Source organism: Medicago truncatula, chromosome 8, assembly GCF_003473485.1.
Source record: "Medicago truncatula cultivar Jemalong A17 chromosome 8, MtrunA17r5.0-ANR, whole genome shotgun sequence".
In the NCBI taxonomy this organism is placed as follows: domain Eukaryota; kingdom Viridiplantae; phylum Streptophyta; class Magnoliopsida; order Fabales; family Fabaceae; genus Medicago; species Medicago truncatula.
In genome coordinates, this window is record NC_053049.1 from 44300051 (window position 1) to 44316566 (window position 16516).

Sequence of the window (16516 nt, forward strand, 5' to 3'; positions counted from 1 at the left end):
TTTTCTTTGTGTTGCTTTAATTTAAGTTTAATTTACGTTTTACATAAGCAAAATTATTATGATGTTTTTTGCTTATAAGATAATTTAATACTATATTATTTTTATTTTTTTTAAAAAAAATATTTATTTGGCGCCTCGTGATATTTTAGCTAGCTTTGCCACTATACTAGTCTTTCCACCCGTGCTACCGCACGGGTCATATATAGTTGAGAACACTATTACTTGAAGAAATAAATAATCATCCCTTATTTGAAGTGGTATAAAGATCATCATAAATAAACAATAACCAATATGTTTATTGTGAAGCTAACACGGTATATTTAACGTAACCGTATATATTTATTGAGAAGCTAAAAGTATATATTTAAAATACGTTCAATAACTACGTAGATTAAACCACGAAATTGGATACAAAACTTGTCAATATTGCACGTGAGTAATTACAATAACTAAATACGGCGATTAATAATTGTAATTACAATAATTACAATATACATTTCCATCATCCAATGCCTATGCACATTTCATGTTCACTACCATTTGACAGATTACAATTTCATAATATCTGCTTCCTCTACTTCTAACAATGATGATCAAATTAAAGTCATGTAAATAACTTTCCAATTCATCTGCAATACAACAGCAACAAAAGCAAAACCCAATTAGAGGCAATTCAGACTGCAAAAACATACTTAATTAACCGTTGACAGTAACATGCTATCGTATGCAATCTGACGGTTATCCTTGAAACCAACAATAAGTAATATGACACTCAATATCTAATATTAGACTTAGCATAAGGTACCGTACATAACTGATTCTGAATGACGCACAAATAGCCAATAGCCTTCTGCTGCATATTGAACTTAACCTTCACAAACATATCAGATGCTAAAGTTATTATCTGCAGGATTGATCAAAAACATTAAAAATGTCAAAAGAGGCAGTTGCATCGATTCTTGACAATTACCTATCAAAGTAGCATCACAATCATACAGCAGGATTGACTACAGATTACGGAATACTTCTTTATACACAACATTTGATGTAGTATTCATACAGTTACCATCTTCATGTGCCAATAGAATTTTCAATCCTTTTCTTGAGGTAACTCTAGAAACCGCAACATAAAGTTTTCCATTGGAAAAAAACTGATTGCAAATACCATGAAACAGATTGCAAATTCATTTGAAAAACACACAAAAATACAGATAAGTGAATTCATAATGCATTTTCAATACCATGAAACAGATTACAAATACATATATTGTGGGAACTGTCTTGTAACAACAATAGCATGAAAGTCCTGTTAATTAGTTTCCAATTCACCTGCAATCCAACAAAAACACAAACAGTAAGAGAGGTTAGAGTGTCTACTCCTACTAACCATTAAAATGTTCTCAACTATATATGACCCGTGCGGTAGCAACTTGTTTTAACGACTGCCCTTGACTTTTTGTTGATCGATTTACATCGAAAAAACTGACCATTTACATCAAAAAAAAGTCAGCGCTTTAAAGATCAATGATTCTCCATAAATTAATGTCAAAAAATCAGATGCAAACTTTAAAGGACCCTTAATCAACTTATAACTAAAAAAGAACATTCAATAGATATCGTTTAGTAGATACAAATATAATATGGAAATCATTTAGTAGGATACAAATAGATATCAAAAGCTTCTCCTTCATCAATCAGATGAACTTAAAATTCATTCAAAAAATAGAAATCACTCAAATGTAATGGAGAGCATCTAGCTTCACCACAGGCTCATCTTTAGTTAAAGGCCATTGAAGATCTTCTCCTACTTTTATAACTGTAGCAAGAGACACATATTCCTCCAAGGTTTTGATGACCATGAAATGGCATTGAGCTAGTTCAAAAGCTTCTCCTTCATCCATCAGATAACTTAAAATTCATTCAACACATAGAAATCACTCAAACGAATAGCACAAATTGAGAATGGCAATATTCAACTTGAACAATGGAGAATGACAATTATTGAACTTGAACAATCAAAAAAATAAATTAGCTCAAATTGAAAGGGCATAAAGTAGGAGATGATGCAAAGTGCAGCATACCTTCATGAATCAAAACTAATATCATATATTTCCTCCCGCAAATCAAAGTCTCTTCAACTAAGCAAGTAACAACCTACAAAATAGAAACAATACAGATTAAACTTTGGCAGCAAAAGTGAAAGATTGAGAAAGAAATAGAGACTTGTAATATTGGAAACAATACTTACACATGACTTTAAGAGAAAATGATCCAATCATAGTAAAAAATAAAGAAATTGGTAATTTTATAAAACTAATGTACCAATTTAATTAGATCTTATCACTCAAAACCAAATACAATATATGTATAGAGAAAAAGGGCTTGAGGAAACTCCTAGCACAAATTGGGACAACAACGGGGAGTAAACAGTGACAAAATTCATATGGTAGTCTCATAAGAAGCAGTTCTGCAGTCATTAATGTGATCACTAAACATAAAACATAAAATTAAACAATTTCAAAATTCAAAATCAAGTAACTATTCAGTAACCCAGTTACAGAAAGTAGTGAAAAAGAAATTTTGGACTTTGGTTGAGAGGGAGGCCACAACAGGGGAAACCCAAATATATCAAACATTTATTTTTCAAAATTTCGAAGTACCAAAAATGTGCTTATAGGCAATGTCACCATACTCAATATTTTTGGATAAAAATGTGCTTATGGAAACAGCTTATGGTAAATTATGTTCTGTTTAGATAAATTGCTTAATTAGGTTTGAACAATCAATTCAATTAAGAGAATGCAAATTAAAAGTTCAAAGGATAAACAATTAAAAACTAAAACTTTACTTGTGAAAATTAGAGTCTATAAGGAAAAAGTAAAGTATCATCACCAAAGAGGATGAAAGTTTAGACCTGGCATATTCAACGACCGGACCTCATACATTCATCCACAAAGATGCATATAGCTGCACCACCGTTAGAATTTCAATTGCAAAAGTTACGGGGCCACTGAGCCATCACTTGAAAAAAGAAAAATTACTTTGATTTAGTAAATCCCTAACATAATAATCCCTAAATTGACAAAAAAAAAAAAACCAAACTCCAACAATTAGTTTCTCTCAAATTCACACAGAATGATATAATACCATATGATATGCACATCTAATAATTACCTCAACGGTGGAAATTGAATCGTCACCGGAATGCTTCCCAAGTCGTAAAAGAATTGTGTGTCGTATTTGGTTGCCTCACTGTGACTGTCGCGCTCAGAGCCATTGATCGACCACCGGGAAACGGAAGAGGCAACTGGACGGAGAGAGCTAGAGAGGAGGCCGCAGGAGAAAATCCACCGCTGACGGTGGCGGTCGAGTCGACGACGGCGAAAGATGAGAAGAGAAATACGACTGTGAAAGTGGAAAAGACATGGAAGAGAGTGAAGAGAGAAAGCGTAAGAGCAAGCGGGGTGGACTGAGGGAGAGTAAGTGTGGAAGAGAGAAAGCTGGACAAAAAGATATGAACTAATAATAAAAAAAAGGGCCGATGCAAATCTTTAGTGAAGGTAGTTAAATGACTCATGGAAAACATAATACAATTAATTGTGGATGGGAAGTTCAATAATCATTTTAAACCAATGTCCTTTAATCAAGGTAGTCTAGGAGGGAATAGTGGATTTCAAATTTCAAATTAAAATGATCTAACGGTTGATGTGCTAATTTTCCTAATTACAATGATCTAACGGCCAGGATAAAATGGAGCCAAAAAAATAGGGTTAGAGGTTGGCAATTAGGGTTTGCATGTTTGCAACCATTAGATATAAAAGATAAAATGAGCTATAAATTTTTCATTCTTAAACTTTGTAGGACTATTTTAATAAATTTTACAAATTTTAGGATAGAAACATAATATGTAATGAAAAGTGATGAAAACAAGAGTTTCAAGAATTTAAATCAAATTTAGAATTTTAAAATATGAATCAATTATAAAAATTAAAAAAAAATAATAATAAATAAGGACCATTATTGACACGAGAAAAGTCATATATCTACCTTGTCTATATTAAATGTGCTTGTAGTGTATGAATTAAAATGACGCTCTTTTGGGATTGGAGCTAAGGTATGGACCAAATCAACAGCCTTCAGTGGGAATGAGCATTGGAAGGAATGGCCCTTAGAATTTATCAAACCTAAGTAATAATTTAGCAAAGTAATATTTATTTTTGGCGCATATATCTGAAGCACCATTCCTTCAATTATATCTGAGTCTGGAACAATCAGATGATACTCGCAATCAGTTATCATTACAGCCCCATTCTAGTCTCCTACAACAGACGTGACACCCCGATTGATTACCATGTTTAACTAGACCTGAAACGATCACATTTAGTTAGTCGTTTAAGGTTTTGGCGACCACACTTTGCAAAATTCATCATCCTTGCTTGGCCAGCATTGCAAGATTAAAGTCCTTTGAAGTTTTGAACCCACTTTCCTCCATGGTAATATTATATGTTAATTCCTTTGACATATACTAAAACTTTCACACAAAGCTTTTTTTTTTTTTTTTCTCTATAAAAAGGATCTAATAAACATTATCTAAAATTCACACACAATGGTGAGATGATCTTGAATTCAAACTTAGGTGAATTTGACTTAACAATATTAGCACAAGCTTTAGTTACATCGCGTTGCATTTTTTTATTTTTTTTAGTTAGAAAAACTGTGATTCTTTCAATGAGTTTGTACATCATAAATCCAATCTTCTGTTTGATTTTTCTCAGTGTTAATTTAGGTTGGCTAATTTACCTTCTTAAAAAAAATTCATAAAACTCGAATTTTTTAATTTACATTTTAAAAGTATCGAAAAACAAAACTAGAGAAGTGGAATGAAAATTTTCAAAAATGAAATAGGATTTTTTTATAGAACTATAGCATATGGGGACTGGTTATCTATCTATACTTTTTTTTAGCAAATCTATCTATACTTATATATAAATGGATTACATGATTTTGGACTAATCTTTATCTTCTAATTATACTTTTTTATTTAAAATATTCTAATTACAATTTTATCTTAAGTATAATAATATTTAACTTTTTAATTGAAAAAATTAGTTAAATCTGGTTGTAATAGGAGAGTTTAATTACAATACGAATAATATGAGTTAAATCTTTATTTAATTGTGATATATTCCAACCAAATTTTTTTTGGTGATTTTAATGTATTTTGATGAGAGAAAATGAGATGGACACATAGATTAATGTGTTGGTCTTTTCATTTTTCAATTGTGTTAAATCGTATATTTTTGTTTTATCTTATTTGATTATAATTGTTTTGGAATATACGACAATCAAACAAAAATTTCACTTATATTATTTTTATTGTAGCGAAATTGTTCTTCTTCTAATGATGTTTTAAATAAATATTTAAATAATATTATATGAACAATAAAATTGTAATTATAATAGTTTAGACGAAAGATAATATTGGAAGATTAAAAAGTACACCATAAAAATTAATAAGATTAAAAGTCAGCTCAAAATTGTGTATCCCAATTATATATATTATCTTTCATCCTCTTTATCTAATTTTTTACAAGAGAAAGCCTAATGCAATTCATTTAAAGTAAGAGTAGAGGTACATGATGGAATTCAAATGAAAATATGGAAACCAACATGACATGAAACTACCCTAATTAAAATATAAGAAACTTCATCGACTTGTCTCTGAATAAATCTAACATCAAAGGTTGCTAAATCAGAAGAAAGTAGGTGCCGCACATTGATAATTGAATCAAAACCGGAGGCACCGAGTCTAAAATTGTAGTTACTATCTACACCCATCTTTGAGTCCATCTCAAAATTTACATTAACGAGCTGAAGATCACATACCCACCAAAGAGCTTACAATAGACTGAGTGCCTCCTCTGAATCAACATCGGGAAAATAGACAACCACTATGTCTTAGCTAACACAAAGCGACTTTCATCATCATGAACACACATATCAATTCTATCTTTGTTGGCCCTTGAAAGAAGGAGGCATCCACATTACATTTATAACGATCTGCACTTGGTTTGCGCCAGACAACAATATTCGTGTCTTGAGTCAGATTATGAGCGAGGGGTCTTATAACTTGGGCATTATCCCAGCTATTTAGTAGTGTGCTCACCCGTTAACAGATCATCATAACAAATTCAACGGTATTGTTTCACACATTATCATTTCGATGCTTCCAAATACTCCATAAGGTTACCCCAACTTTTGTTGGGCATCTAGTTGTTGTAAAGTAGCAAACACAACTGATGCAAAACTAATAGAGGGATGCTAACAATAAACTTTTCAACACACACTTTTCAACACACTTTTTTTTTATTGGTTAAAATTCACATGGGATCCACCAAATTTATATGGGACCCACATAATTTGGTGGGACCCATGTGAATTTTAACCAATTAAAAGGAGTGTGTTAAAAAGTGTGTGTTATCAATGACCCATGTGAATTTTAACACAAATGATTTAGGATCAATGACAACAAGGAGGGAGGGCTAAATACCAGTACGTTATCAACAAGTAACACTTTCTGTCATACTTAAAACGAGATTGTTGAATACGGAAATAAAAGTAAAAGAATTATACAAATATATATTGAATGATCTTCAATTAAACTTCTTAAGATACTCATAATAAAAACCATATTCAATAAAAAATTAATTTGATATACACTAAAATTTTAAATATTTTAATATTTTTGGAGTGTGGATATTTTTATATGAATTATTTATTATGTTCCCATGTACTATCATTTTCTATATCCATTTACCTGTAAATTTGAATAAACATATTGTTAAAAGAAATGCCTTTTTTCACATAAATTAAAAGGTTTTGCTTTAAATATGTTCAAACATTTTTTTTGTCAAGTGTTCAAACATATGTTTAATAGTTACCTTGTTGGATATTAAAAGGTACATCATAATACACTACGAGATTAATTTTAATGCATTGTTAATATAAACTTTTTTTTAGGATGAAGGATCAAAATTGTAGGATGCTTTTTTTACATTTATTTGAACACTTGTATGATGTGTTGTTGATCATAACAAATTTAACGATATTGTTTCAAACATTATCATTTTGATGCTTCCAAATACTCGATTCAACTTCTTAACACACTCGTACTAAAAATCATATTCAATAAAAAAAAATTTGAAATACACTAAAATTTCGTAGTAAAAATCATATTCAATAAAAAATTAATTTGAAATACACTATAGTTTTAAATATTTTTATATTTTTGAAATGTGGATATTTTTATATGAATTATTTATTATGTTCCCATGTACTATCATTTTCTATATCCTTTTACTTGTAAATTTGAATAAACATATTGTTAAAAGAAATGTTTTTTTTCACAGAAATTAAAAGATTTTGCTTTAACGTTTGTTCAAACTTTTTTTTTTTGGTGAGTGTTCAAACATATTTTTAATAGATACCTTGTTGGATATTAAAAGGTGCATCATAAGATACATTGTTGGATATTAAAAGGTTTATGATACATTGTTGGATATTAAAAGGTGCATCATAATATACTACGAGATTAATTTTAATGCATTGTTAATATAAACTTTTTTTTAGGATGCACGAGTAAATTTGTATGATGTTTTTTCACATTTATTTGAACACTTGTATGTTGCATTGTTTATTTATCATAACAAATTTAACGGTGTTGTTTCAAACATTATTATTTCGATGCTTCAAAATACTCTATAAGGTCACCCCAACTTTTGTTGGACATCTATTTGTTGTAAAGCAGCAGACACAACTGATGCAAAACTAATATTAGGATCAATGACAACAAGGAGGGAGGGCCAAATATCAGTACGTTGCCAACTAGTAAAACTTATTGTCATATTCAAAAAAGAGATGGTTGAATACGGAAATAAAAATACAAGAATTATATAAACATATATTGAATGATATTATATTCTTCTTAAGACACACGTAATAAAAATCATAATCAATAAAAATTTAATTTGAAATACACTAAAATTTTAAATATTTTAATATTTTTGGAATGTGGATATTTTTATATGAATTATTTATTATGTTTCTATGTATTATCATTTTCTATATCCTTTTACTTGTAAATTCGAATAAAACAATTTTTGTTAAGCATATTGTTAAAAGAAATGCTTTTTTTTTTTTTTCACATAAATTAAAGGATTTTGCTTTGAATCTGTTCAAACATTTTGTTTTTCGGTCAAGTGTTCAAACATATATTTAATAGATACCTTGTTAGATATTACACTACCAGATTAATTTTATATATAAGTTTTTTTTTAGGATGCATGAGTACATTTGTATGATGTTCTTTTTACGAATACATTTGTATGAGTTTTAAGATAATTTAAATATTTTAATGATATAATGGTTATGATTAATTAACATTATAACAAAATTTTATACTATCGGTGCATATCAATAAAATTTATAAACTATTCAATAGCAGTTCTCTCAATTAAGTAGTTGAAGTCATGACAAAAAGATAATACAGTATATGTTATGCTTCAAAATTATTTATCCTAGTAAATATTAGCATCTATAATTATAGTTTGTAATTTAGTCAAAAAAAAAAAATACTATAGTTTTTAATCATATGAGGATGTAGGAGTAAACCTATTATCATTTTTTCCGAGAGGACAGTATCTTTTTATTATCATTGACATTTATTATTAAGTGAGATATGTTTTAGCCTTTTAAGTGAGATATGTTTTTATTTTCTTTATTTCCAAACCTGCAGACAATTTATTATTATGTTAGACCGTTTTTATCTTCTACCATCATCACCAGGTCCATATGCATGATGCCAATTTAAGTTTTGTTATCCTATCAATAAAAGTTTTAAGATATCCTCTTTATATTGATTCATCAAAATCCGATTCTTTTCTTTTCTTGGAAAAAAAATATATATTTAAAAGAAAAGAAAAATAAGGAAGTTGGTAAAGAGTTAGTAATGGTATAAACTCCTGATATGGTTTATACTTTATATTAAAATTAAAATGTAACGCCAAATATGCCACTGGTTCCTTAGCTGGAAGATGAGGGCACCCTTAAGAGGGTCATTAACTTTCCCTAAACATATATTTTCTTGGTCTAAATTTGGTCCATATAGTAAATATCTCCTTAGTTGGAAGGAGAGGATATCCCATATAAAATTTATAAATGAGTAAAGATATTTGGACAATAATCAGTTGTAGAAAAGAAGTTACCTACACGAAAAATATTGAATCCTTCTTTGGAAGTTCATTCATTAGAGTAAAAGCACATTTTTTTGCTATATGAATGAATGAAAGTATCTCATCTTTCATTCTCATTTCTCAAAGTTTAGCATAATGTCAGAGATGTGTGAACCAAATTCAGAGAAAGCTAGTGAAATTAGTGCTGAGTCTCCAACTACACCAGTTGGAGCACAACCAGTAGAAACTGCTGAACCCAAAAGCAGTGAAAGAGTCAAAGCCACAAGACACCCAAGATGGACTAGACAAGAAACACTTGTTCTAATTGAGGCAAAGAAAGTGATTGAAAATGGAGATCAGGTTTGCAGATACAGATCATCAACATCAGGGCTTGTTCAAACCGACCCGAAATGGGATTTGGTTTCATCATTGTGTCAGCAACATGGTGTCAAAAGAGGAGCTGTTCAGTGCAGGAAAAGGTGGGGAAATCTTCTGACTGATTTCAGGAAGATCAAGAAATGGGAGTCAAATATAAAGGATGAGTCTGAGTCTTTTTGGATAATGAGAAATGATGTGAGGAAAGAAAACAAATTGCCTGGTTTCTTTGATTCTGTGGTGTACAATGTGCTGGATGGAGGGGTTTGCACTGCTGCTGCATTCCCACTGACACTGATCAAGATGATGCCGAGAGCAGAGAATGGTGATCAAGTTGAAGGTGTGCCGGCGTTAGAGCAATGTAATAAAGAGGATGAAAATGAAGAGGATGAGGATGAGGCTATTGTTGATAGTGACAAAATGGAATGGAGCACTGAGGAGGAAAACAATGAGACAAACATTATGGTTAACAGTCCATTCAAAGCACCAAATGCTAAGAAATCCAACATTGTAGGGGGGCTCAAAGTGACACCTCCTCCACCAATCACACTGCCTGGTTCTGCAGGTAACATTTTTTCATTTCATCTTAATGTTCATTTTCAGTTTCGTAATTATATTTCAGTCAATTTGATTGTACTATTGCTCAAAAATGATCATTGTCTTGTTACAAGTATGTCTTTTTATTTCACTCTAAATACAAATCATTAAAATCCAAAAAAGAAGAGCTGAAGACATTAGTTTGAGTAGTTTTATGTGCATTCATATCAAATCAATATGGTTGTGATTCCTTAAGGACATATAGATTATCGTTTACTTTTTTCTTATTGATCAATTATTTTCTTGTTGCTTTGCACTGATAAGCAGAGAGACCGCCACACCCATTTTTCCAAGGGAACTATGATCCAGGTAAATGAAATCAACTCAGTTTTGCAACTTTTCTAATTCTTGTCACTCCTGTTAATAATATATTAATATCAACCTTTTAAGCTGTTCAAATCGTTTAGTTTGACCTGTGATATTACAAATCATGCAATTTTAGTGGTTGCAATAATGTTTGATTAGCATGTTTTTTATTTTTACATCACACCATCCTCTTTTTATCTATTTCTCCTTTTTCAAAGAGATCTTTTGTTACCACCCCCCACAAACCTACACAATGAGATATTCAAATGCATCCATTGGAACCTGTATGATTTGAAAACTTTTAATTGCAGATCGTCCATTTTTCCATTATATTTTTCATGTTTTAAAAATTTATAATTTTCAATGATTCATGCACAAATCTTTAAAGACAAAACTAAGTGAAAATGAGAGACAATTTTGAAATTAAATGAAACACAAACTAGACATTTTTCCAAAACCAACGTACATCTGTTATTGGTTTTATTTGGTGCCATCTATTTGTTCCTTCCATTGATAAACTCATTGGAAATATATTGATTCAGGATGTCAGAGAGAAGCTTTGTTCAATGAGGGCTACAAAAGAAAGCGATTATCATCAGACAATTCCGAAGACACTGCAGATTTTAATGAAGATGTCATCAAAGTGCTAAGAAGGAATAGTAACATACTGAAAACTCATCTTGGAGCTCAGAACATGAATTCCCAACTGGCCAGAGACCAGCAGAAGCAGCAAAATGACAGCTTAGTTGCAGCCCTTGGCCGGCTTACTGATGCTATCACAAAAATTGCTGACAAGATGTAGACAAACTCAAGAGAATGAAGTATTCTTCATTGCAATCAGACATAGTATCCGTGGACAAGGATCTTTCAATCACTTTTGAATTTGGCACTTGAAGTATGAATTATTCCCCTTCAGTTTTTTTTTTTTTTTTGCTGGATATCGTTTATTTCTTTCAATCACTTTTGAATTTGGCACTTGAGTTTATTGTTATCAATTTTCCCCTTGAAGTAGTTCTTTTGCCGTTTTATTTTAGTGAAATATTCTCTTCATATACATTTGTTCTTATGAAATTGATGTTTATCCTTTCAATTCCAGATCCATATCCAGCTTGCATAATATTTTCTATACTTTTTTCTGAAGTGTTATTTGAACATCAACTTCGGATGCCGAAATTTGACAATTTTTTAAATGATTAACACTGTTCACATACGTGGTTAATGAAGTGTAAGATTTGAGTGATAGATATATCAAGTGTCACAACTCATTAACAGTCAATTGAACTTTATTAACCACGGGTTTAAACGTGATTAACCATCATTTTCATGTGTTCAAATCCTCATGTAGTTGGAATACCTGAAATCGTGGTTAGTAAAGTTCACTTGATAGTTAATGAATTATCCAATCTTGATGTACCTGTTAACCATTTAAAAAGTTGTCGAACATAGGGGTCTTAAATTGATGTTCAGATAATGTTTCTGTAATTTTTTTCCTCAAGTTCCAGATCATGGAAAAACTATTTATGCTTTGGTTATAATACTTACCTAATCGTGTTACAAATTACATAAATTTGAAAACACCTTGACATTTTGAGAACACGCAATGATAATAAAAGGCAGAAAATTCATCACCCAAGGAAGTAGCAAAATAAATATAATTGATGCATCAACTGGCATCTAGTTTCAAATTTGGTATTCTTTCCGTTTCATATTACAAAATAAAAAACAATACATCAGCATCGTTTACGCTAAGAAGGAATATAATATACATATCCAGGGGATCATAGGATAACATAGCATGCAAAAGCACAAAAAAATGGCTTACAATATACATTAGGAATTTCCTCTAATGATGCAAAACTTACCTCTGAATCCTCTGGACTCACTACATAGGAACAGCCTCAATAAGCTTGGCAAAGTAAAATTGAGTAGCGATTAAGCCTTTCTTCTTTATCGTCCACCCAACCTTGCGCAACGCCCTTTCAACATCTGCTTCAGAATGAAGATATGCCCTGGTTGCCTTGGAAGGCCCAGGGAACAACTCTCCAACCCTCTTCAGTGCATCATAATAAAATGTCTTAGGTGCAAAGCTTAGAATCAATCGCTTTTCTGCCAAAGAAGCAAGGTGAGCAATCATCCCATCTGCTTTACTCTGAGGGTAATGAATCATAACATCGAGGCACACCACTGTATCGTACAATCCATCCAAACTCTCTAAATCACTCACCACAAACTTTGGCATCGCAGGTGACACTCCATTTTCACTGGACACAAGTTGTTCTTTTGCCTGCAAAGTGACAAACACACTTGCCGTGTTAGTTTGTGTGTTTGAATTTGCTTTTTCATAAACATAGTTTTGAATAAATTTGACTTTGGTTTTAGACAATTTGAAATACCCTGATCTTGCGCCGGGCTTTTTAACAAAGGGGATATAACTCTAGCCAATGATTACATTATTATTGTCAGACATTGTAAAAGGAGGGGCACAAATCCTTGGTTGACAGAACACACACCAGCCAAATTTGGTCTCTAAGGTTTCACCCTGGTCATGGGTCAAATTTAATAGGGAACAGATTTATATCTAGAAAAACTTGCTTTGATAAAAAAGTGTTTTGGTAGGCACGAATGGCATGTTAGGGACCTAAGAATTGAATGGAACAGAAAGAACAATTGAATAAAGAAAATAAGAAAGAACAGGAGAGAATCTCTCCTTAAAGGTTTCCCTTTCACAATAGAGCCGAAACTTTTTTTTTAGGGGAATAGAGGCACTACTTTATTCACAAACTTCTACAATATTCAAATCATACCTCTCTGACTCCATAATCTTCCTATTTACATAAATCCTTCTCTAACAAAAACAACTTAGTAAATAACTAATTTCCCTATTCTAAACCTCTAACATGATGTGTTAGAAAGCACAATTACGGATATGTTTCAATTGATGTTTGTAAACATCGGTTTGCATGAATATCATTTTGTAAACTGAGTTTGCAAAAGCAACATTTCCCTTCCACTTCAAAATGAGTTTCAAGCATTGTTATCAAATAACAGCTATATCATAGCAAAATTTTAACAAAACGTTATTGTTCTACGATATGCAATTTAGTACACGGTGTTATCGAATAACAGCTATGATGTTTATCCTATCTAAGTTTTGGAGTCAATTTTAACCTGCATTTATTTTCTTCCTTAAAATAACGCTTCACATACGGTAAACTGAACTCTCATACTATACACACTTTACATTTCAGCAATCAAAAATCATAATATCAAAGTTATATATAAATTAAGTAACCTAACCAGTTTCTCAGCTTCAGCAACCATGGCAGCTGATATATCACTAGCACAAACAATGGCACCTTCCTTCGCCAACGGAATTGAAAGAGAACCGGTACCACAACCAGCATCACAGATAGTAACACCCTGAAGTGACCCTTCATCTTTCAACATCTGCAAAGCATTCTCAACAGTCTTGGAATGTCCCAACCTAATATCCCGTTGAACTCTATTAACATCATCAGTATCACCGTAAATCTTCTTCCATCGTTGAAACCCGTTGTTGTTGAAATACTCCCTCACAACTTCTTTGTCATCACCGCCTACTTCCTCCGCCTGTTCCCGTCGTCGTCTTTCCGGGTCTGAAAGGGAGAGAAGTGCGGTGAGGCCAGCGACGAAGCCGCCGCTGATGACGGCGACTGTTGTGCCGTCTATGGCGCCGGTAACGTCGGCGGCTGTTGCGGTTGAAAGTGGAGGGATGGCGAATGTGGTTGTTAAGAGTTTGCTGTGGCTGGAGGGAGAGAATGTAGCGAAACGGTTAGTTTTGTTTGGGTTTGGAACAAAGAGAGAAGACCACATGGATGATGAGAATGCCATTTTGGTTTGATTTGAATGAGAGTGAGTTTGGGTTGAATTGAAGTGATATTGTTATCCAGGAAAGATAAGATAGCATTCCAGCTTCCATGCTTTTCCCTGATTCTCGTGGGTCCTACCTTTCAAACTTCTTTCACTTCCAATCAACTCTGGCACGCTTTTTTTAATTATTCCCGGTATAATCCTGTTACATGATAAAATTATTCTTTGTTTAATTTTCAAAAAGCATCAGTTTAATTATGTTATGTAAACTCAGTTTAAATTGGTTGATGTAAACTTAGTTTAAGTTGATCATATAAACTTAATTTAATTATGTCGTGTAAATTGAGTTTAAGTGTACATACTCAATTTAAGTAAGTCATGTAAATTTAATTTAAGTATATCATGTAAACTAAGTTTGAGTGTATATTTAAAATTCAATCTTGTTCAATGATTCTACGTAATCTTTTATTTAAATATGTATATGTAAACTTAGTTTTAGTAGGTCACGTAGACTGGGTTTAAGTGTACATATTTAAACCCAGTTTAAATAGGTTATGTAAACTAGGTAGGTTTACATGAACCTACTTAATCTGAATTTAAGTTAACCTCGACATGTAAATTGAAACCGTAGAGTGCAGTTGAACAAGATTTTTTTTTTTTTAACTAGCAATATTGAAATGGAAGAAGAAATTCACTTACTTATATGCAATCGAGTATGGATGAAAGTTGTTTTGATTCACTCTTTCATCTTGAACATCAAACTGTTTGATTGTTAGTGGGTGAAAGAGGGTGGAATTTTAAAGTGTCAATGAATGAAATAAAGGTTTTAAGATAATTTATATAAAATGGCAATTTCGGTATTATTATAAACTTTTAAGAAAATTTGGGTGTAATCAGATATATATGGTGTGTGAATATAAAAATTCTAAAATGAATTGAACGTCTTATCACAAAGTCTGACTTCATAATATTAACATTCTTATCAATTGAGTCATGATTTATCGACGCTATGGAAAGGAAACAATGTTATATTATTTAAATGTTTAAATAAGTTCAATTTATATCTTTAGGATCATTGGTGCACAAAAAGTTCAATGCATGCATCCAATAATATGTTGATGTATCATTTAGTGAACTATGCCATATCATATTATAATGTGTTTTTAACTTTCTAAGTTATATGACAATACATTTACTCAAAAAAAACAAGAAATAAATATATATATATCATTTGATATGTGTAAATTTTTATACATCAACAATGTGCATAATCCCTCAAAAAATAACAATGTGCATAAATAAACTCGTATTTAATTAATATAGATGTCAACATTTTTAAGATCTTGAAGATATAATAAATTTTAATCTTAATCATTAAAAAATAAAATAAGATTTTTTGTCTTTTCAAAATTTTCGTCTGTTACCCATGATGTAAATAATTTTTGACATGTCTTAACATTTTTTGAATATAATATGAAGTGAACATATAAGGTTTTGATAAAGTGTATTAACAATTTAATATAATTTGAACAAATTTGAAAAAAAAGTCAGAAATCGGACATTAATATAAATATAAATTGACTATTGACGATAAAAAAATTAAATGGAAAATTTTGAGAGGTCGAAAACATTATGCTCAAATTTTTATGAACTAAAATCAAAATTCACAGTATTTTGGATGAGAAAAAACTTATTTAACATTGTTATTAAGATCAAATGTTTATTTACCAATAAAATAAAATCAAACGTTTTTACCACTTTTATTAAATTTATTATTAAACATTGATTTTATTTAATTCTTAAAATAAATAAACGTTTGATTTTAATGATATCCGAATGACGTGCTATCTTATATTTAAAGTGTTTGTAACTGTAACGAGCTTTCAGTATCAACTGTACTTGATTTAACGAAGTTTTCCTTAAAAAAAAAAAACTTACATGTGAGCTGTTTATCAGTTATAAAAAATTAATAACTTAAAATAAGTGTTCTGCTAGGGTTTGACAATGCTTGTCAAAGACAACTCCAAGGACTCAAATTTGTTGATAGGATTTAAAGAATCATAATGAAAATTGTCTAATCGGAATAATACATGGTTAAGCAAAGTGAAAATAAGTTTAAGCGAATAGGGAGAGGATTCGCGGGAGAATTGTCTGTGTGA

General features: G+C 31.0%; 2 protein-coding genes and 1 long non-coding RNA gene across 7 annotated transcripts; 1 reads left to right on the forward strand and 2 right to left on the reverse strand.

Moving 5' to 3' along the window:
• Positions 1–391: 391 nt before the first annotated feature.
• LOC25501981 (uncharacterized) lies at positions 392–3766 on the reverse strand. 5 transcript variants are annotated; one of them, XR_003007661.2, is made up of 7 exons: positions 3175–3729; positions 2915–3021; positions 2082–2154; positions 1242–1329; positions 971–1113; positions 811–871; positions 392–629 (listed from the first exon to the last, which is right to left on the reverse strand). It is a non-coding gene; the product is annotated as an uncharacterized lncRNA (long non-coding RNA). The 5 variants fall into 5 exon arrangements; XR_003007660.2 differs by having other exon boundaries at positions 971–1151; XR_003007659.2 differs by having other exon boundaries at positions 971–1908; positions 3175–3766.
• A 5508-nt stretch (positions 3767–9274) lies between these two features.
• LOC11442174 (trihelix transcription factor ASR3) lies at positions 9275–11519 on the forward strand. The gene is made up of 3 exons (XM_003630544.4): positions 9275–10170; positions 10470–10511; positions 11051–11519. Exons 1-3 carry the CDS (start codon positions 9387–9389, stop codon positions 11308–11310), a joined length of 1086 nt encoding a protein of 361 aa, XP_003630592.1. The 5' UTR covers positions 9275–9386; the 3' UTR covers positions 11311–11519.
• Positions 11520–12129: 610 nt separating this feature from the next.
• Positions 12130–14444, reverse strand: LOC11442990 (magnesium protoporphyrin IX methyltransferase, chloroplastic). Its single transcript, XM_003630543.4, has 2 exons — positions 13806–14444; positions 12130–12792 (listed from the first exon to the last, which is right to left on the reverse strand). The coding sequence occupies exons 1-2, from the start codon at positions 14376–14378 to the stop codon at positions 12391–12393; spliced, it is 975 nt and encodes a 324-aa protein (XP_003630591.1). The 5' UTR covers positions 14379–14444; the 3' UTR covers positions 12130–12390.
• Positions 14445–16516: the final 2072 nt, after the last annotated feature.